Source organism: Panthera tigris, chromosome D2 (genome assembly GCF_018350195.1).
Source record: "Panthera tigris isolate Pti1 chromosome D2, P.tigris_Pti1_mat1.1, whole genome shotgun sequence".
Taxonomy (NCBI): Eukaryota; Metazoa; Chordata; class Mammalia; order Carnivora; family Felidae; genus Panthera; species Panthera tigris.
This window is the reverse complement of record NC_056670.1, coordinates 51,122,635-51,146,041: the sequence shown is the minus strand read 5'-3', so window position 1 is coordinate 51,146,041 and position 23,407 is coordinate 51,122,635. Positions and strand designations below refer to the sequence as shown.

Sequence of the window (23,407 nt, the reverse complement as noted above, 5' to 3'; positions counted from 1 at the left end):
CCCTCTTTTTTTCTGCTTCATTATTCTCCATAAGTTTGTCCTCTGTATCACTGATTCTCTGTTCTGCCTCATCCGTCCTTGCCACTGTGGCCTCCATTCGAGATTGCAGCTCAGTTATACCATTTTTTATTTCATCCTGACTAGCTTTTACTTCTTTTATCTCTGCATAAAGGGATTCTAATCTATTTTCGACTCCAGCTAGTATTCTTATTATTGTGATTCTAAATTCTGGTTCAGACACCTTTCTTGTATCTGTGTTGTTTAAGTCCCTGGCTGTTGTTTCTTCCTGCTCTTTCTTTGGGGGTGAATTCCTTCGTTTCATCATTTTGAAGGGAGAAAAGGAATTAATGAGGTAGAAAAATTAAAATAAAAAACTGAAATTAAAACAATATTAAAATTAAAAAATTAAAAACAAGCACACACACACACACACACACACACACACAAAATCAAATAAATGATGCTAGATCCTAGGTGTGTTTTGGTCTGGGTGTTCAAAGTGGCTTGATAGACTAGAGAAAAAAGGGGGGAAAAAAGAAAAATTGTTTGAATATTTGAAAAAAATGAATACACTGAAGTAGACTAAAATGAAATGATTGCAGTAAAATAGAATTTGAAAAAATTTACACAAAAGTAAAAAATACAGTAGAAAAAAATTAAAGAAAAATATTTTTAATAAAAATTGAAAATAGAAATGAATTTTCTCTCTTTCTGTATTCAAGAAAAAGAAGAGAAACAAAAAAGAAAAAAAAGAAAAAAAAAACAAAGAAAATTGGATAGACTGGCTAACAGACTGAAATACGACTTAAATCACTTCATTTTCCACTAGAAGTCAAACTATGAAGTGCTTTATAGTCCATAAACTAAGCAGCAGTGAGACGTGTTCTTGAAGAGCGAGGTTGGCCCAGTTGGGTGTGGCTTAGTGTAATGGTTCCGTTCTCCACTAGATGGCACTGCTTAGCTTACTGGGGTGGATTGTTATGGCGCTTGTAGGTGCGTATACACCGGAGTGGTGAAAATTACATCACCCAGCTACCCAGTCTCTACTATTGGAACTCTGTTCTCCCCAATCAGCAACTGTGCACCTGTCCTTTGTCCTCGGCTTCCGTCCACTCCCTGCTTTTACACAGTCCATGACCAAGCCCCAGGCAGCACGTCCCTCCCGAGTTTTGTCTCAGATGTGGCTGTTTTTCCTGGCCCCTTTCATCTGAGGGACTGTGGCTTTGACCCGTTCAGCCCCTATGTGGAGGGTCTCACCGAGCAATGGCCAGGTGCTGGCCGCACCCAGGAGCGCTTGCAGGACTGTGCTGCTGCAGATGCCCAGAGACTGTGAGCAGGTGCCAGCCCGCCCCAGAAAAAGTTTGCGAAATAGTGTAGCAGCAGCATTTCAAGGATTATGAGAAATCACAACACACATCTGGCACCAGGCTTCACCCTTAATGACCTTGTTCCAGCACCAGTGAATGTGGCTGTTCTCTGGGGTCTGCTGGGACCAGATGGCCTCACATCCTCTAACTAATGTCCTTCCAGCAGTGGAACTGGTTATCCCCGTGTGGCCTGAGAACCGCCCAGACCCCACTCTGCTCCTGGGGATTCGCCCTTCCCAACAGAGCACCTCCAGGTATCAGCTGTGGAGTTTCAGACTCTGTGCTCCCTGTTTTTTATAGTCTTAATGGAATTTAAACTTTCTCCTTTCTCCCTTTTTAGTTCAGTCCCTGTGGCTGTTTCCAATTTTCCACTTTCTCTCCAGCTGCTTTCAGCGGGGGGTACTTTTCCCATATTCTCTCCCATGGTCTCCACCCTCTCTCTGCATGCAAAAGCAGCTCCCTGTCCTCCGTGGCTTCTCTTTCCCCAAGTTCATCTCTCTGTGCCATGTACCTGCTGAATTCTGTGGTTCAGGCTGTGCAGATTGTTGTGTTAATCCTCAGATCAGTTTTCTAGGTGTGAAGGATGGTTTAATGTTGGTCTGGCTGTATTTCATGGATGTGAGACACACAAAAAACCTCCATGCTGTTCTGCCATCTTGGCTCCTCCCCAAAGTCTTTTTTTTTTTTTAAGTAAAGTCTCTAGGGGGTGCCTGGGTGGCTCACTAGGCTAAGCATCCTACTCTTGATTTCAGCTTAGGTCATGGTCTCATTGTTTGTGAGTTCAAGCCCCAAGTTGGGCTCTGTGCTGACAGCTTGGAGCCTGCTTAGGATTCTTTCTCTCTCTCTGTCTCTCTCTGCCCCTCCCCTGTGCTCACTCATGCTCTCTCTCTCCCTCTCTCTCAAAATAAATAAATAAACTTAAAAAAAGAGTAAATTTTCTATAGTTTTATAGAAACTTACTTAGATCACTTTCTCCCAAGTGGATTGCTAAGTGATTTCATATTTAATAGTCTCACCTTACTTTCTAAAGATAAAATAAGGTAGGGTGGGACTCTACAATATTTGAGCTAACTTAACTTGATTCAAAGACTGTGAATTTGACAAATAAGTCACATTCTCTTTCATTCCCTCTCTGCAATCTCACTTTCAGAAGGAAATGAGCTCACCGTATAGTTAAGTCCGTTTTCGCGTAGCCATCATACTGAGTGCTTCTCTGCAGAGCGTGCATATCCAGCTCAGGACTTCCACAGACCAGAATTTCAACCTCTTCTGGACGAAGCAGCTGCCGACAGTCATTTCCCCAAAATAATAATAAAAAGTGATGATTAAAAAAGTGAACTTGGAACTATCTTCCCTGAATCAAATTACAAAACATGTCTTCTAGTAAATCAAGCCATTTTTGTTAAGGAAAAATCTCCGTTTTTATTTTTCTACCGAGGTTAAGATATTTTTGCTTCTGAAAGTTTATAAATCTTGTCAAACTATTAGGCTCTCCCTTTTGCAAATAGTAATTAGCTGTTTGCCAGAAAAACAAGCAGATGACTAAGCATGAATCCAAATTACAATTCTCCCCCCACAGCCTGCTTGAAACTCTGAGTTACTCCAGCCTCCTCCCGATACCCCATGCACCTTCTAGGTGCATGCAGAATTTGGGTACTTGGGTTACAGTCTGTCTCATGTCGCCTACTTGTTTTTTCACCCATATAAGTTGTCTCCCACCTAAAGAGATTAAAACTTAAGAATAGAGACCATGCTATGCCATTTCATTCTTATTTTCCCTCCTTCCACCCCCACAACTACCAGTGCGTCACAGCCAAAATCCACTTAGAACTCAATAAAGTGCTCCATTTTCAAAGGTGTTTTTAACAACAAGTATGTGACAAAGGTTACTCTAAAACAAGCTCTCTTCTATAAAAATAACTCAAATGGAAGACCTTACTCCAAACCCTCATAATAAAACCGAGGGGAGATACAAGTGGCATGACGGAGTGCACCCTACGTAGCTTGGGTGGAGAGCAGTGCTTCTTTAGAAAGCTATGCTTTTATCTTAGGATATTTCCAACACAGTGTTCTATATAGCAGCTGACCCATATTCACATAGCTAAGGCAAGCCAAACCAACGAGAGTTCATCATGATTCTGAAGACAAACTATTTCCTATGGGTAAATGATAACTCCGAGCTGCAGCCAGAAGCAGTTTCAATATGTTCCTTAATCAGAAGAAGTTGTGGCTTTTGCCCGGGAGCTTATGTGTTGACTCCGTTAAGACCTTGAGCCTATGGGATCTCTTCATCTACTCTTGAGGAAAATTCTTAAAGCCCCAAAAGAGACAGTATAAGACACAGCACAAGGAAAGAAAAATAGAGTTGACTGGCCTTTTTTCCTATTAGAGAATTAAGGCTGAAATGAGAAAACTCTTTATTTCTAGCTCTACCTTTAAAAAGTAGAAATTATTTTCTATTTTAGAAGCTTATCTATTAAAATACTTAAGGAGTTATTTGTCAATATTATAGTATTACAAAACCTAATTAAAAGCCTAAGTTAGTTTTAAACTCACCATCAGGGCATTTGAAGCACACACACTATGAAATCCATAATAAAATGCAGCAAACTGCTTATAGATGGATTTGTTGAGAAGAAAGTCAACATAAAGCTGTACATATTCTGGAAAGCAATTTTACATCTGTTAAACAGTAAAAGTAAATGGTAAACATTGATGCATTTTAATTAAGAAATGGTGTCTAACTTACCTTTCCTATTTTGATTGGTAACTGGAATTTTATCACCACCTGGCTTTAAATTATAGGACTTAATTATTCCAAATTCTTCTTGAAAAACCTGATGGGAGATTCCAACACACGATATTTATTGCTATGGTTAATTTAATAGTAGGATTCAGTGAACTGGTCTGTGACATTTAAGAACAGTTTTCTTCCTGGTTTTAAATATAGAAACTACAGGGACAAATCCTCTCTGTTGAATACAGTTAAACACCTAACAGCTGTTCATAAACTTGTGTGGCCATTTAGATAATACACAGGTCTTTGGAGCTTTTGGAGCTATGTGGATTACTCTGATTTCCATCTCCCAATTATTGTTAGGGGAATGGAAATGAGACCATTTTGGTCTGAACCATTAGTTCCTGCTTCTAACTTTTTTCTTGTAAATGTTTAGCCATTTTTGAGAGGTGGTGGCCGGGGCGGGGGGGGGGGCAGGAGAGGGTGGGGATGAGAGGGGAAGGGGCAGAGAGAGAGGGACAGAGGATCTCAAGCGGGCTCTGTGCTAACAGCAGCAACAGCAAGACTAATGTGGGGCTTGAACTCACAAACCGTGACATCATGACCCAAGACGAAGTTAGATGCTCAACTAATTGAGCCACCCAAGTGCCCCATGCTCCTATCTTCTTGTATGAAGCTAAAATAGAGGCTTATTTTTATTTTTGTTTGAGAGAAAGAGAGAGCATGCGTGCACAAGACAGGGAGGGGCAACGAGAGAGGGAGAGAGAGAATCCCAAGCAGGCTCTGCACCACCAGCCCAGAGCCCGACCTCATGAACCATGAGGTCATGACCTGACCCGAAACCAAGAGCTGGACGCTTAACTAACAGGGTCACCCAGGCTTCCCGTTTGTTTCTTTTAGTTTTTATTAGGAGAGGCTTATTTTTAGAAGCTGAAAACTGTGAAAAAGTAACTGAGTCAAGGAAATATGACAGTTGCCTAGCAGAGTCATAGGAATTTCTTTAGGCACTCTCTTGACTGCTCATCTACAAGTGTCTACTTCACTGTCTCTGCTTTATTGAGTTAAGATCCTTTATGACAAGGAATGGTGTGTACTGATTAATCCTTGTTCATCTTTTCTAATGATAGGTGTTAAATAACAAATGGCATTTTTTCATATATGAAATACATGGTTAACAGAAAGCTATTTGCCTTTAATAGTACCTGGAATGTTGAATAGAAATCTTCTTCAACATTGCCTTCATATGATAGGAGTTCACTTAACCCATGGGCCAACTCCTGTAGAAAGAAATCTGTTACCCATGTTTTTAAATCAAATAACGTTACCTAAAATAGTTAAGCACGTCTACTTCAGTTAACTTACATGTGAGATAGAGTCGATACACTCCAATTTTAAACTAAAGGTAATATTTGGGATATATTTTCCAGGGAATGAAATGTTTGTTAGTGATTTCTACGACATAAAAGGCTTGGAAAAACTCACTAGAAAAAGTCATATAAGAGGAAAACATCTAGTTGAAATGATGGAGGCATGACTCTGGGATCTGTTCTTAGGTAGCAAGAGTGCAGTTTCCATAGTAAATCACTGCTTTCTGCAACGTTACTACTTACGAATTTGTAGTATTTAAAAAATCTGCTGTATTAGGATACATCTTTTAAGCATAAATACACACAGTTCATATACGTTAAGTGGTTCCTACATTTGTTACAGTGCTCTCCTCTCCCCCCAAAAAAGTGAGAACAGTGGAAGAAATAGTTTCCTCTAACTCATGTTATCCATGAACAAATATTTACAAATAGAAAAATTAATGCATTATTAAAAAAATTTTCACGTTTTATGAAAAATATTATAGTTTAATTTATTTTAAATTATTAGAAGAAAAGGTAAACAACAGAATAAGATTTTACATACATAATACATTTTCCATTCCATTAAAGTCAGAAAATTTTATACAAATCTAGGCTGGCACAGATTCGGTATGCTTGTCATCCTTCAATTATTAATAAAAATTATGGATGCTGAAAATTATAATTGGGAGTTTGAAATTTGTAAGAACTCCAGGGACTAGTAGGTGAACCCAAGGGAAAGGACTTCTCATCTTTCAGAGGTGAAACTTTTAATGACAAAGTTAATAGGTCATGAAGTTATATATTCAGATCTGTTTTATTTAGGACTACAGGCCCTTTATTTCCAGACTTTGTAGTCTCAAACCCCTATTTTTGTGGAGAATTTTTTTTTTTACCTGTACTGTCAGTCTTAGACTCTTAACTATAATATACTATTTCTAAAATATTAGTTACCCACATAAACTTATGATTTTGTAAACGTGTAATTAAAGAAAGAGTATGTGAAGATACTGAATACTATTTTTATACACCATTTGAATACTCTGGTCTTGTTTAATACAACATATTCGGGAGTGACTTAAGCAGAAGAGATATTACAGTTGCTGATTCAGGGTTATTCTGGAGTCTCTTCTATTCTCATCTAAAACCCTCAAGTGTAATTTTCACAAGACTGTGTTGGGAAGATTTCTTATTGTTGCCACTGGACAATTCTAGTGCTTTGTCTAAGGAAACAGTCGAGTATTACTGCATTTATTACTGTATTTATTAACAGCACACACTAGGCTCCATCGTTGGATATTTCACTTACTTTCTGTACTTTTCATCCTGTGTTCACATATACTGTCCTTAAATTAAGAAACCTGTCTACTTCTACATGTTTCTCTTTGCTTTCCTGTTACTCTTCTTAGAAACATACAGTGAACAAATGGGTAAACAAAGATTTGAATAAAAAAGCATTAAAAATTTTTATGGATATATTTACCCCACGTGAAGTGGAAATTAGGCAGCAACTTTTAATAGGTGCTATTAATAAATAATCCATTCATAAAAATTAAAAAAAATTACCCACATTCCACTACTCTAACACAGCAGTTTTTCTACATCCTTTTAATCTTGATTAATGCATGTATAGAAACTTAATTTCTTCTACAGCTGATCTCCTGGTATACGCAGAATCTTGATTCATTAAAGAGCCAACATAAGAATATGAAATTAGTGCAGTGAAATCTTCAGCTCCATAATATAAAACAATGTTTTGGTATGGTTATTCATAAAATATCCATTATTATTGACAACAACAACAAAATTAGACCTAAATGAGCCAAATTTGAATAACTTTAATCATAAAATTAGGCAATTTATTGGCCAAAACCAGTAATAAAATGAGAAGACTGGTAACAAATTTGACAAAAACTGGATATGTGCAACAAAAAAAAAATCACAAAAATCTAAAATGAGACAGTAACTCAGATATCAGTCTACTCCCAACATTTGACAGATAAAAAATTAAGTGAATCACCCAGAGTCATAGCTAGTGTGTTGCAGATACAAGACCATAAAAGGGAGACCTCTCAGTTTCTTAATTAGATCCTACTCTATTAACTTGGGTAAACTCTCATATCATATTTTTTTCTAACTACTAAGTCTAATAAAAATGTGGTTTTATGCTCTTAATTGAAAATATCCCAAACTAACTTCCAAAAATGTGCCTGATGTCAACCCACTGAGGAGTATGAAGAGTAGTTTTCTAACCAAACACGTGTTCTGGACGCGTTTCTCAACTTTCACAGGAAGGCGCCAACCCTGCACCAAACTCATCGGGCCATTAAAACACCGGGGTATTTAGATAGGAATACTTAGCAACAGAGATTCTCCACATCTAGGCTATTTGCCAAAGACTTTACTGAGAATTTTCTGCTGACCAATAGTTATGAAAACTCAGCTGTAAAAAACATGATCATAGGGGTTTGTCAGAAGGATATGGATAGTATCCACTCCTCTACTAAATTTTAATCTTGGATTAAATCTGATGATCAGAAATCTAATTTCTGAATTGAGGAATGTTATAAGAGACAGTACCATGAAATTCATTTGTTGTCTTCATTTTAGAGACATTTTTGCAGATACTATTAACGATACTGCACAGTATCATCTTAATAAGAATCCACAGAAGTAATCAAGTACCAAGAACTTTATTATCCCATGTAATCCTCCATATATAAGTTTTGCTATCCCATTGTTCACATAAGGAAACTAGAGTTCAGAAAGATTAAACAACCTATCCAAGTTCACAGGACTGTAAGTGGCAGAGCTCACTTCAAAGCCTGTTCCACTACGCTGCAAGAGCTTAGGGGTGCTGCAAAGTGGGTGATGTGTCTCTATGAGGAAGGAGAAAGACGAAAAAGGAGATGAGTTCCAAAGGTAGAGAGAAACCATATTTAAAAATAAGAATAGCATTAGAAGGAGAAAGGCTTCAGGTAGAAGAGAGATGATTTAGCATTAAGGAATAAGATGCTAATGACTTTATACTTACAGGCATAATTTGACATAAGTCGTCAGTGGTCACACTGCAGATGCCTACTGGTATATTCTGATCACTAGGAATGATGGGAGGGCTCAACAGTTTCTTGTAACAGCAGGGGGGGAAACGAATATCCAAGGTAATGCTGTTATAAACAGCTAGTCCCATAAGCTATGCATACTGAATGTTAAGCATTAACATAAAATCCATGACAACAAATGAGTTTTGAATTATGCATCAGTATATTTCTTGCACAGTTTTTTCAGATCTAACACCGACTTTAATTAATCCCACATACTTCCTTTCCTTTATTTTCCATAATATAATTCCTTGATTACCAAAAGTCATGTGAAAAGAGGGAAGGGTTCAGGTGACAGTATTTGATGATTTCCCTAGAAAAATTCATCTAAGATCACAGTAGATAACAACTTCAGACATTTCATAAATTGGTTAACATACAAGGAAACATTTTCTAAATTTAAACAATTTTGGTGATTTTATAAGTAGCAGCAATTTATTCAGAACTCGATGCAGAACACACTACTAATTCTGGTGATCATTTTGCTATTTTAAAACTAACTACAGACTATGTAAAGACAGCTGAACTGAATAAACCATATGGATACACGCACACAAACGCACACACATGCTACTGGTAAGCTAATAAGACGATCAGTCTCCTACAGAAATAATTGAAAGGGCTTTATTACCTGGAGTTTACTCAAAGTGCTGAAGTTAAAAAGCTATAGATGTTATATATCTAAACCCTGCCCCACTATATATTATTTATTACTTATATGGCAGAATTTAACTTACCCATTTGCTGAAAGAGGGTTTTAAAAAATTTTTTCAATGTTTATTTATTCATTTTTGAGAGAGAGAGAGAGCGCGCGCGCGCGCCCGCGAGCATGCGCACAAGCATGCGCACAAGCAGGGGAAGGACAGAGATAGAGACACAGGATCCGAAGCAGGCTCCAGGCTCTGGACGGTCAGCACAGGGCCTGACTTGGGGTTTAAACCCACGAAAAGGGGGTTTTAAATGTCATATTTCAACCGTCAAATAAAGACTACTATATCAAGTTATTAAGGAAATCATTAATTTTATAGGCTCAAAAGGAAATCTAAACATGTGGGCTGGCTAAATTACTGAAAATAATTTTTAGAAATTGGAAGGGGCGCCTGGGTGGGTCAGTCGGTTAAGCATCTGACTCTTGATTTCAGCTCAGGTCATGATCTCACAGTTGTGAGATCGAGCCCCAAGTTGGGCTCTGCACTGAGCACGGAGCCTGCTTAAGATTCTCTTCCTCTTGTGCATGTGTGTGTTGTCTCTCTCAAAAAAATTTTTTTAATCGGAAGACAGGCAGTATTTCAATTTACTAAGGCAGAACAAAAGTTAATAATAATTTAAGGAATTGATAAGTTATTTTATAGGTAGCCATATCGACAGAGACCGAGCAGTGTATTCAAGGGACAGATACTGAAAATGAGCTATAACATACTTCTATAATTGCAATAATAACAATGATAATGACCATAATATAATTATAGTTACCATTTATGATCATCTATCAGAGTGACAAGTTCCAAGCATTTTTGATTAAAAATTAAAAAAAAATCATAACTCTAAAGGCAGGTTTTTAACAGTAGGCTCATAAGATTTGCTACAGGGCACTTTCATATGCAGAGTACAGTGTTTCATTTCACAGTAAGTCAGCTGCGCTGGTTGAAGCAGGGGCGAGACAAGGATAGGGAGGTTCTTCTGGGTCACTGAGGGAGGCATCATGTAGTGCAAACAGGGTAGGGTTTGAATACCATGCGTCAATGCCCTTTTTGGTAAAAGCCATTCTAGTTTTTAAAAACTGGTATACTATGGTTCTTCATGCAATCTTCGAAACATTTTATAATTATTGTTATAGGTTTCCCTATATCATTTCTTGTAAGCTCCAAAGCCTTCCTGTATATAAAAATGAAGTATTTGGAATGCAATGCTGTCAGAACTACTAGCACAACAAATCTTTGGAACTGAAATTTATAAGGTGAAAATACGTTATAGAACCAACTACATCTTCTCAATTGTCATGTGTGTTCTCAATTTTTACTTCTCCTCACCTTTGATAGATCTCTCACCTACGTACATGATCACAATCCATGTGATCTCACAACCATCTCACATTTTTCCTATATATTATCGTGCTTTTTGGGCGTCAATCTCACTTTCTATAGTTTTGTCATGTGTGTGCATGTGAGATAAAGACACATAATAATGCGATAGTAGTGGCTATAATAATTTAATTTAGATTTAATAAATTAACTTGAAATATGCAGCATATGTAAATATGCTTACTGTGCTTGCTTTTTTGGGTAATGATTGGATAGAAACTAATGCCTATTTGCCAAAGAAGCTAATTAGTAAGCTCATGACTTAATGTATAATACCATTCTAAAAATGTGATGGCTAAGTAAGCTCTAATACTTCATTATAAATATTAGAAAGTCAAAATATCACCCAAATCTAAGCTGTGATAAGAATGTAAAGTATAATAAACATATATATGAGGGAATTCAAACAACTCATACTCATAGTATAGTGAGAAGCATCTGTGACTCAGGCCTTCAGTGAAACTGGAACGTGCAACAATGATTACTGTAGATAATACAAAATAAAACCATAGGTCTAAGAACTGGTAAGCGTTCTGTTTTGTGGAACTTGGCACTTCAGACCTTTGGACATAACAACATATACAAAATTTCAAACTAAGTTTATTCTCTTAATGTGTGGTTTTCTCCCTACTACCTTTTCTTCCATCTACTCTCTCAGTTTTAATATACAATCCTCAGGATTTATTACAAGTATAAGAGACATTCCAAGCCCTCTCTATGGTCATTCCTGACTGCTGAAGGTGTCCTCCCTAACTCCCGGGGTGCCCTCTGCTTCAATCAAGGCCCCCCACACTGCTCTGTAACAAGCCCAGCACAATGCAGCCTGTTTTCTAGCCATTCTCCCAGTCACTCCAGCCCTGTGCTAATCAGATAGAATGGTTCCATTTTTAAATCTCTATCTTCTCTGGGAAGAATACACTGACCCTTCCTTCTCCAAACTCCTTACCACTTCATGTCAAATAATCATGTGACTCTGAGAATTGATGACCTTGAATTGGTGGTCATCTGCCCATCTAGAGGGTAACCTTCTTAAAGGTGGATATTCTTCTCTCTTTTAAGCTAGTTATCTCCAGTGCTAGCTCACTTATTTACTCTTCCCTCCTTTCTTCCACCGACGATTATATTTCTTAGAATTAAAAGACCTAATGCGGTAGGTATCTTTTCCAATCTCCTACCCAATGCAGGAATGCCATCTTCAATACACCAGAGAAGCATCAGAGGATGGCACAGAGGATGTAAATTAATTTACATAATTAAAAAAACACTTTAAATAACAACATATACTTTAAATATTCCCACTCTATTCAATTTAAAATTTTTATGGATGTCTCAGGATTTGGGGGAATATTAAAGACATAGATTTAATTTCCACAATTTCAATTTATTAAACTCAGTGAAATAAGCACAAGGTAAAAGAACAGAAAAGTAGCTCATTATGAATGGGAAAGATACTTTTGTTTTAAAAATATCTTAATTTTCTAATAATTTAAATAATATATGAAACAAGAACTGTTTTTATTTTGAGATCATGTTTTCAGAGAAAAATATAAAAAATTCATAATTCCTTTTAATTAAGTCTGCTGACATATAACTGTGATATACTGTGATACTGCAAATGATTTAAAGTCTATTAGCAAATTTGACAAGAATATTTAATCTGCAAGACTTAATGAGAAGTTTTCCAAAATTCTGATAAAATTTAAAATTTCTAGTCTATTAGCACCTCCTAGTGGAAAGTTTAAAGGATACAATTCCAACCAATCGGAATTCAGAATAGTTATCACATTTAAAACTGCTAAACCAATGGCAGTGTGAATCCTTGTGATATGTAAACATGCCTGAAAAAAAAAAAAAAAGAAACATTTCATTAACATGACTGATTAAAAAAAATCAAAGTACTAAAAATGTACATGATATCTCAACTATTAGAAGCAAAACATTTCAGCACCAGTTATTGTTATAAACCATCTTTCATGGTAAAATATATAAAATATATACACAAAGAGTATGTGAGAACATTTTACTGTTTATTGGTATCCTGAACCAAGGGTATATATGCATTAAAAAGATAGAAACTAAATTAATCAGTTGATTTTCTTTTTTAAAAACAACAATGTATAATTTATAAGTTATGATCAAAATTAATTATGAGGATTATCTGGGGATTTTAATTTATCCATGTCATCTCTATTTTCCATTGCCAGAAAGAGGTTATATCTACATATATACAAAATAAAAAGTAAGAAAAACACTTAAAACTGTTTGAAGAAAAATATTTTATAGATACTAAGGACTGTATAGGTGTTTTCTCTAAATAAAAAATAAAATTTAAATTTCAAGTTTACTTTTGTCTTAAAAAATTAATGAATTCTTATTTATGAAAATGGCTCACAATCTAACGAAAAGCCCTCAGCTATTAGTGTAAAGCAAGCTGCCATCTTGTTTCTAATTCTGTATGTTCTTTATTTCAATGACAAATTTTCATAAGTTGGATTTATTCAGGAAAGAGGTGGATGTTGCCTTGCAAATATATACTTACAGTCTTTATACATTTTGTGTATGATTCCCAGTAAGGTAACAAACATTTTGATCATCAATTTGGTCACTTTTAAAAATATAAACAAAAATCCTTAAATTATTCAACATTTTTGGTTGACAAAAAAAAAACAAACAAACCTATAAAGTCATAGGGTAGGTGAAAAATAAGTCACTACTTGAATCTAACAATTATGAAGAAAGACCAGTTCATAAAAATTAAATGCTCACCATAATCTGGATGAAAAATTTGGCGAATTAGAAGAAGGAACCATTCTTTGGTCAAGCCACCCATATCCAAACCAGCTTCCCCTACAAATGTAACTTTCAACTTCTTTTTTAAGTCTGCTCTTTTCCGGGTTAACTATTTGAAGAAATTATATTATAGAGATGAACAAAGAGCAGTAAAAAGGAAATTAACTTTTTCAATTCTGGGAAATGTGGTAAGCAATCTTTATCTTTCTTTACAATGTCATAAAACTCACTCCATTCATCCATTCATCCTGTAATTTGTCAGATACTATGTGAATTAAGCATTATTATGTCTGTCATATAGATTAAGAGAAAGATTAAGAGAGATCAAGTACTTTGCCCAAAGTTACTGTCTTCTGGGTTCTTACACTGCCTCCAAGATTTTAATTTAACAGGTTATATCATAAAATAATTAATTTCCTTTTCTTTAACTTTCCTTCCTGATTTTAAAAATCACATAATGACATCAGCCATTATCTTATAACAGCCACATGAAGATCTGGCTGAAGCACCGTAAACACATGAAGCTCTGTAATATACACATATACATACAATCAAAGTACCTCTGAGCCTGAGTATACTTAATATACCCTGTAGGTCAGACCTCTATAGATGAGTAATCTCAGGCCTGGAGAAGTTAAAATGACTTGTTACCCACCCAACCAGCAACAAAGGTGGGTCTAGAATCTAAGTTACATATTCAGAAACACGAATTACTCATTTTCAGTGTTCAACACAAAATCCTTTTCTGGGGAGTTAACAACAAACCATTAAGAAACATAAATAATGAACACAAGGCTTAATTGTGAATACACGACTGATTTTAACTATGGTATCAAAATATAAGGATGCACACCTACTGGCATACAGAAATGAAAAACAGATTACTAAGATTTCAGTAATACACCATGTTGTAGAATTTATTTAAAGTTTTAATCAATTAGTTCCATGTTGGAATAAATGATCTATACCTCATCAAGCGAATCACTAACCAGATGTGTCCGTCTTACTTTCATATTTAGAAATAGCATGTTCATATCAGGTCTCTGTCTTCGAGATACTTTATCCACCAGACTTTGCTGATTAAAAAAGAAAAGCAAACATTTTACTTTTTAGTTTTTACTTAGACTATAATTTCATTTAAAACATTTAAGCACTTGACTAAAAATCAGTTGTATCCTTCTCTATGCCCTCTCTCATATAAATATTTTCATAAACTCAATTATACAAATTATTATTATTATTATATATTTATATATTTTTTTCATTTTGAAATAATGATAACCAAACGGGGTCCAAAAGGGAGGACCAAAAATAATTCACCTTCTACAGTAAAGTATGTTGCATATCAGTTTCCATATGTCTCATCTCTTAAATGGTAAGTCTTTCTGTCCAATAGATACAAAGTGGGAACATTTGAAATGAGGTACATACTACTGATGACAAGCTTGGCTTAAGCTTTTTAAATGGTACTGAATTTACTCTAAAAGCACAATTAGTCTACTTTTAGAAAATAATTTGTCAACATTTATCAGAAACATTAATAAGGTCCATACCCTTTGTCCCAATAATTCCAATTCTGGGAATTCTAAACACAAAAACTATTTTATACAGTGAGATGTTCACCACAGCATCACCTATAAAAGTGGAACTTTAGAAATATTCTATATATGTATTTATATAATGGAATCTAATACTATTAAAATGGATGGTTATAATTATATAAATGCCATGAAAATATCCAAGAAAGGTACAAGTGAAAAAATAAGGGAACAAAAGTGTGTATACAAAATGGTTTCAACTCTATTGCCTTTTAAAAATAATACAGAGAAGGAATAGCAGAAGAAAATTTACCAAAATATTAACAATTGTTATGTTTGGCTAATGGAAATGTAATTTAAAAAAATCTTTTTTTTCATGGTTTTTCAAAATATAAGTAATGAGTATGTAAAAAACATTTAAGATATCTATTAGAAATACATAAATATTTATCATATAGCATCTACAAGCTTGTATAATTTAATTAATTTTATATAATTTATCTAAATAATTTTTATCAGACTACTTCATCTTCCTTGGTAGTAAAGGAAAATTACTCTACAGACTAGAGATGAACATTTCAGACATTTTAAATACATGCAGCAAAGTGCTTTAGTAGATAAAATTTTAATACCAAAAATCTACATAACACTGTACTCATGATTTTATAGATTACTATAATAAAACACTCTAATTCAGAGCACTTCATCTCTCTATTTCCAATTCTAAAGACTTTTACTTTTTATTTTTGTTTCCTATTTTAGAAATTTTATTCTTTTTAAAAATTTATTTGTCTAAGTGATATAACGTACAGCATAGGGAATATAGTCATGACACTGTAAAAACTTCATATGGTGACAGATGGCAACTAGACTTATCATGGCGATCATTTCATAATGGGTAAAAATATAGAATTACTATGATATACATCTAAAACGAATAGGATACCGTATGTCAGTTACACTCCAATTAAAAAAATTATTATATTTTTTTTAGTTTCACATTTACAGGGTAAATATTAGTTAACATATAGGGTAATATTAGTTTCAGGTGTGGAATTTAGTGACTCATCACTTATATACAAGTACCCAGTGCTCATCACAAGTGTCCTCCTTAATGCCCATCATTCATTTAACCCATCTCCTCCAAACTCCCCTCCAGCAACCCTCAGTTTGTTCTCTATTGTTAAGAGTCTGTTTTATGGTTAACAATAAACCATAAAACCACGTTTTATGAACCACGTTCATTTGTTTTGCTTCTTAAATTCCAAGTAGGAGTGAAATCACGTGGTATTTGTCTTTCTCTAAAGGTTTTTAAAAGTGTTTTTCTTCCTTCTCTGGGTCTTCCCTTTGATACTCAAAAAGATCTATACTCCTGGGGTAGTACCCTACTGTCCTCTTTCCTATGTTCTGTTCCCAGTCTAGCTCCTGGAAAGCCATAGCTCTGGAAATAATCAGCAAACAAATTTATACTAAGATGCTAATGGGAGACAAGGTTTAGTGGCTACTCCTCCCATCAGGAACTAATATTTAATAGAAAATACTTCAAACAAAAGAAGTAAGCCCCAAATGGTAGAATTTGGGACACAGTCTGATGAGGAAGTTATTTTTGTTGGGCAATCTCTTTCGCAACTTCAGATAAGCTCTTGTTTACATTAACTACTTGTAAGGCTGTCTGTCCTTGGGTCAAAATGATCACCAGTCATTAATTCCAAGTGGTGTGACAATTTACAAGTTAAAATGTTGGGAAACACCCATAATAACACATAATTCCACTTAAGTCTTCAATCTCTACTCATTTGTGTCCATTCTCTGTGGAAGACGCCTGTGACAGCGTCTACAGCTGCCACTCTCCTTTTAATTAGAAAAAAGTTCCACAGAAGATATCTGATGTTTCAAAAATGAGTGCCACAGCAGAAAACTGCTCAGAGGAACTAAGGGAAACTTCTATCTAGCTCTTTCAGACTTTTTGTTTTTACAAATGTACAAAATCATAGCCCTAGGTTAAAAAAAAGTACTAAAATTGCATACAATTGTAACTATTGGCTGCATTTATGTTCTGTTCCCAGTCTACCTCCTGGAAAGCCATCACACTGGAAATATCCAGCAAACCAAGTTATACTAAGTTGCTAATGGTAGACAAGGTTTAGTGGCATGAAATTGCATAAATGCAACTAATAGAAACTGCCAAAATGAGTAGCTCTATAGACTAATATTTGAGCCAATATCTACCCGAGATTAAGTAATAATTCTGATGCCAAATATACCTGTTTAAATTTACTTTTCAGGGGGGTACAGTGGCTTTGGAACTCCCTTGGTACACACAGGCAATAACGTTTCTTCTAATATTCTCATAGTCAGTGTAAGCTGACTCTGGGATGTCACCAGTCACTCAAATCTTTTGTCCTGCTCTGTGACAGAAAAAAATACTCACCTTCTGGGAACTGAATACTTAAGAATAAACATTTCTTATTTTTAAAAGCATTTTGAAGTATTATAATTTATACTTTGGAATTGTTTTTATATTCTTGGACAAGACATGGAAATCATTTCTTTTTATTCTGAGGATCTCTTTTTATCTTTAGAAGACTACAGCCAACCTTTCTTCTAATTTTTAAAGTAGTGTCATGAAAGCAGATACTCCAAATATATGAGCATTTAAATATATAGTCTAGCATTCTAATAAAAGAAAATCTGCTCCTTCAGAGCAGTATCTATTAGATAGATCTGTATCTATTAGATAAAATACGTAGTTTTCCTGCGCTGTGCTGGATCACAGGCGGCAGGGGTGGTAAGGATAGGCCCAGAGATCAACTTCATCCGAACGCACGATGTGCCTACAGCCAGTCTGACTACCATCCCAGTTTCTATGGGTCTCCATGCATTTTGGTTCCCTGAGAATCGATAAAATGTCTTTCACTTTTTTTGGACTTATTTCCCAGTTTCCCAACATTGTACATCTTATAACTTTCAGGTTATTTCTGTTGGATTTTCATAAAACCTAGGGAATATTCCAGTGGTTTGAGAGGTTTGCTCGTAAGGACACGCCTGGCCTTCCTATAGTTCCCATCAGTGCTCTGACGCTGCCATGGAGCTGGAATATGGTCTCCACAGAATGGCATCCAACAAGTTCCCAGTACTTTGCATCTGTGAGAGGCTTCTAATCTTCCTGCTCTACTCATAATACAGTGAGAATTTGATGAGGGCTATCTCTTTCTTGTATAGTGAATAGGTTTAAGCACTTCTGGGGGGAGTTAGAAAATGAATTTTACTTTGAACATTTCCTGATTATGCTAGAACAATTCACAAGACACTTGATTTATTTATTAAATTATGTACTATATTGATTATAGTCAGCATAAATACGTTTTCGCAGCTGGCTTACCCTTGCGATGCTTATCATCTGTTGCTCTGAGTCTCTTTGAATAATGATTTTTTTTGCAGCTATAGAAATAACGAATGGGTACTGACAGAAGGAAAACCTGCTCAACAAGTAAAAACAGAAAAAGCAAAATGGTGTATTTTAGCAAAATTATACTAAGGGAATCTAAGGTACCCCTCCTAACAATATAAAACATTGCTTTTGTATTGTGTTTTACCATTTACAAAATGATTTTATGTGTATCATCTCTTTCAATCCCCACAGCCTTGTGAAGCATAGATCATTACTAGATGCACTCTGCTTTCATCCTCTAGAGCAAGCTACATCGAACGTTCTGAAACGTGCTCATCACTTACATGGTTTATACAGAAAATTTCAGTTTATGAATAGTCACCTGTAGATCATTACCTGTGAAAATATGGCCGGCACCAAAACCAGGAGGCAGAAGTGCTAATGAAGGAGGATTAGGACAGAAAATTCATGTGTGGAAATTATTATAAAAATCCATTATTACATGGATATTTCTGATGTGCAAGCTTCATTGTATTTAATGCTGTAGTTGAATTGAATGGTATGTATTTGTAAAGACACACAACATTATGATCAAAGGTCATGAATATAACTAACTTCCTTCCTGGATCAGAGCTGATCTTATGTTAATAAAAGAGCCACAAACTATCCCAAGAGAAATGCCTTTAGAGAGAACTACTATGGCAACCGTGACACTTCAGGAGCCAGCCTTTCACCAGAAGTGGCTGCAATCACTCCATCAGTTACAGCTGGAATCCATTCAAGTACAGTCAAACCCTGGGTGCAAAGAAGGCATTATGAGGAAAAAGGAGATAGCCCTAGTGTGAACCACAAATAAAGCAGCTTTCTCCAAGAGGCGACTGTCAATTAATAAGAGCTGTTCAGTACTAATGTGTAATAGTTTTGAATCACTAAGTGCTAACTAAAAATCTGGAAATAAAACAGGTACAATGAGCTTAGCAGGATATATAACGGTCTTATTCTGTTCTTTCAAACAGTGTGTCTCAACCTTCTCCTAGTCATGCACATAGAAAAATGGTACTAAGCAAATAAACTGATGTATCTGCTCAGGGCCAAAGGTGACTTGCTCTAGGGCTCCAGGTCCCCCTCTAAGTCCAGGCTGGCTTCCCCCAAACTGAAAGGATCATAGGATCAAAACTCCCCTGTAACTCATTCTGGTACACCAATGCTGTAGCCCAGTGGTTAGAAGAGCTCTGTATTAAAAGATGTCACTGAAATATGCACAGTAACTTTTGGAATTGTTCTGTCTACAACATTACAATTATATTAAAGGTGGAGAAAAAAAGTCTTTGTAAAATAAGTCAGCTTTGCCAAAAGAACATCCATCAGACAGAACAAGGTCCCCAGAAACAATTCTTATCTGGTTCTGAGTGTTCAGATATGGACTGAGATATGTCCATAAGGCCAGTCTATGGTTTTGGCCAATTCTAGTAGAAAGGGTCCCTGGTGGACTGAACCAATTTATAAAGTAATCTGGGGTTTTGAGGATACTTATATCCACACTATATCTCTTAATCTCCTTTAGAATAAACACACTCTCCAGGATATCACATGGTCTGGGATTAAATTATGTTTGGGACAGTCTCACTGGTTTAATTCAAACTATGAATGTGGATATAGGTGCAGTGTATTAAAGAATTTGGTCAAGTGTTTAAAAAATCTATTATACTATTGTAGTAAATACTTTGTGGTGAAGCCCCTTTGCTCTAACACCCCTTCTTTTTATATTGTGTATAAAGGATACTTTTTCTGCAGAATAAAGTAGAAAAAGAATGAAATGTATGTGTGTATGTGCACATGTGTGTGATTGCTGTGTTAGATCAGGCACTGGCAAACTCAGGCCCGTGGAACAAATATGGCCTACCACCTGTGTTTGTATAGAAAGTTTTCTGGGACACTGATGCATGCATTTATCTATATATTCTCTAACACTGTTTTTGTGTTACAGTGGTACACTAGAGTTGGTGTAGTCCAAAGAGCCAAAAATATTTACCATCTAGTTCTTTAGAGAGAAAGTTTGTGACCACTGTACTGGATGATAGCATATAGAAGAAGACGACATAAGAAACTTGCATACTAAGATACAACTTTTCCCTTCTTAAAAAGATGTTGTTAATCAAACCAAAGCCAAATTAACATGTATATAAACTCAAAATGTAAGAAAAAAATGCCTTAAGAAATATAATAATGTTTCAGGACTGGATATCCAAAGTTTATATATAAAGTCATATGCAGATTTAAATTTATTTTTACAAATTTAACGTCCAGTCATTGTTTTGAACAGTATTTCATTTAGGTAAGTAACCAAAATGAGCTTTTGAGCGTACCTGTGAGAGTTTCCAAAGCTCTGCCAGGTGTGGTATTCTTCCATGAGATCAATGTGATCCAATGTAGAATTATAGAAATCAGTATAAGGAATAAGGGGAGGGTGAACCAAACTGTTTGCAGTATCTGTAAAGATAAATTCTAACAATGATCTTTTCCAAAATACACGTGATTCACTCTAATAAGAACACTTTAATGTCCACCAGACAGACTTTATCTAGAAATTCCTATTTTAAGCAATTGTAGTTCCGAAGTTAAAAAGTAGTTTTAAAATTATGGTCCAAATGCAGCCAATAGTTTCTTGCTTTTATAAAATAACTTGTGGTGGGGACTAGAAGACTATAGTAAAGGGAGTACACAGATGGTCACCTTCTCCCACCACTTCCCTGTCAGTGTGTTCTCTCCTAGGAATTCTCAGGAATCAATGCAAGTTCCTGTTTCCTTATGGGTCACTACTTAGCAGGTCACGTGCAGCAGATGGCCATAACACAGAACACTGCCCAATAAAATGCATAAAGCTTTTCCATGCTTATAAATTGACTGTGAAATCTGTTATCAAAACAAGTAGATTACAACTCTTCACTTCAAAGGAAAGTTTTAAAATTTAAGAGAATGCCTCTACAGTACTTTGAGATCCTTATAGAAACGTCCCTAATATTTCACAAAATAGAAGATAAAATCATAAAACCTACTGAGTAAAGACAACACTTTAGATGCTGATGGGATCCACCAGGAGCACTTTGTTATAGGTGGAAATTCTTCAGGCTTTGCAGGAAACAGGCGTAAGGAAATAAATTGCAGCAATCTCTCTACCAATTGTTTGAACCTCTTCTGGGATAATCTGGTAAAGATTTTGAAATAATTCCAATAAAATTCACATTTTCTATTTTGGCAATATATTTGTTAGATATCAAAGTGCATCCTGTACACATACAATTTTAGAATATCCCCTCAAATTTTATTTCTTAAATTGCCAAACATTTGAAAAGATGCAAAATCTTACCTTGAATAGTGTTTCTTGGTTAAATAAGAAATAAACACCAAAATTACTATAAAGTTAGTCTTGAGCATTTCATTTTTAAGGCTTTCAATATGCAGTCAATCCTTGTTATTCAGACTCAGTATTTGCAAATTCGCCTACTTGCTAAAATTTAATGGCAACCCCCAAAACCGGTATTGGTGGAGCTTTCATGTGTGGTCATTTGCAGATGTGGAGAAGGGCAAAGAATGTGAGTTGCCAGATGTGCATTTTCCCAGCTGAGGTCGAACAAAGAAACACTCTCCCTTCTTGTTTTAGCTTTCATACTGTAAACAGGTATCCTTTACACAATTTACTCAGTGTCATGTTTTCCACACTTTTGTGCTTTTTGCTGTAATTCTGTGTTTTAAAAGTTCCCAAAATGCAGTGCTGACGTTCTGTCCAGTGTTCCTAAGTACAAGGGGAATGTGAGGTACCTTATGGAGAATAAACTTGTGTTAGACAAAGTTTGTTCAGACATTATAGTGCTGTTGGTCGTAAGTTCAATGTTAATGAATTGACAACTTATATTAAATAAGATATCTTTACAGAGAATGGAGATAAAGCAAGATGATGTATTCATTGGTTGATGGAAATGCTATGACCCACAGCTCACATGAACCTAACCATGTCATGTCTCATGGGAACAATGGTTCAGTATTTGTTAATTCACTGTTAGCAGCAACTTTACAGAACACGAATATCATGAGTAATGAGAATCCACTGTATTTAAAAATAATTTTGAAAATATTTTGCCTCTAATATTTTCTCAATCATAGAGAAAAGTCACTGTTTATGTGAGTATAGTTCTATGAAAAAACATACCGTATTTTTAAAAAATTGATATTGATGGCTAATCTATATTTTATGATGATGTTATTAGGTAAGGAAAAGACACTATGTGTCTTTACTGACATAAAGATAGGAAATTAAAAAACACACACTGAAATAGTAGTATCTGAGCAAATCCAGTCACCATCTTTGAGATATATGAAAACCAATGACAGGAAGGTGAAAGCAGTGGACAGAAATCTCAACAGCTTGCACCAGCAAATGGTTACTTGCCCTCTCTGTGGTACTAACATATATGTTTATAACTGGCTTTGAAATACTGTTAATTAGAAGATCATTTCTAAAGACCTGAAAACATTTAAATATATTTTGTTATAAAAGCACTAATATCAAACTTGCAACTGTACGATTATAAGAGTTCTTATTAGTATCATAGAATGATTTACTTTTTAAACCAGTGAACTAGGAAATGATGATCAGCTTCCACTAAGGTAGCTATCTGTCGTAGCAAGTGAGCATAGATGACATACGTAGATGTGTTATTAAATTGAGGATTCTGAAAAAGATATTAAAGATAATTGTGTTAAAATTTTGTTAACATGTAAAAGGAAAGACACTATGCTTAATGAGCTAAGTGGTAAATTAGGAAACTACATTTGAGATTATGAAATACTGGGTGAAGTTCTAGAAAACAATAATCTATTTGATTATTTAATTAACAGATTTTTAGATTTTGGCTATGGTACAGCAGAAAGAGCATGGGCTTTGAAATTTAGACAGATCTGGGTCTGAGGGCTGATTCTACCACTTAGGCATGTTCCTTAAACTTTGATTCTCAATTTCCTCATCTGTAAAACAGGAATGATAATACCTATCTTACTT

At 35.3% G+C, this 23,407-nt stretch overlaps 1 protein-coding gene across 7 annotated transcripts in view; it reads right to left on the bottom strand.

The window, feature by feature from the left end:
* HECTD2 (HECT domain E3 ubiquitin protein ligase 2) overlaps window positions 1-23,407 on the bottom strand; it is an 80,264-nt gene that overhangs the window by 11,846 nt on the left and 45,011 nt on the right. For 2 of the 7 annotated variants that reach the window (XM_042960738.1, XM_042960737.1), the window contains exons 8-20: window positions 22,972-23,081; window positions 21,408-21,556; window positions 20,718-20,841; window positions 18,343-18,439; window positions 14,391-14,498; window positions 13,399-13,531; window positions 13,172-13,237; window positions 12,382-12,470; window positions 8,485-8,643; window positions 5,307-5,381; window positions 4,117-4,204; window positions 3,924-4,030; window positions 2,534-2,649 (exon numbers count right to left, since the gene is read on the bottom strand). In XM_042960738.1, the coding sequence (XP_042816672.1) occupies window positions 2,534-2,649; window positions 3,924-4,030; window positions 4,117-4,204; window positions 5,307-5,381; window positions 8,485-8,643; window positions 12,382-12,470; window positions 13,172-13,237; window positions 13,399-13,531; window positions 14,391-14,498; window positions 18,343-18,439; window positions 20,718-20,841; window positions 21,408-21,556; window positions 22,972-23,081 (1,421 nt within the window). Of the gene's footprint in view, window positions 1-2,533; window positions 2,650-3,923; window positions 4,031-4,116; window positions 4,205-5,306; window positions 5,382-8,167; window positions 8,330-8,484; window positions 8,653-12,381; window positions 12,471-13,171; window positions 13,238-13,398; window positions 13,532-14,390; window positions 14,499-17,230; window positions 17,369-18,342; window positions 18,440-20,717; window positions 20,842-21,407; window positions 21,557-22,971; window positions 23,082-23,407 lie in introns of those variants that run through there. The other 5 variants (XM_042960739.1, XM_042960740.1, XM_042960741.1 and 2 more) reach the window with 5 other exon arrangements.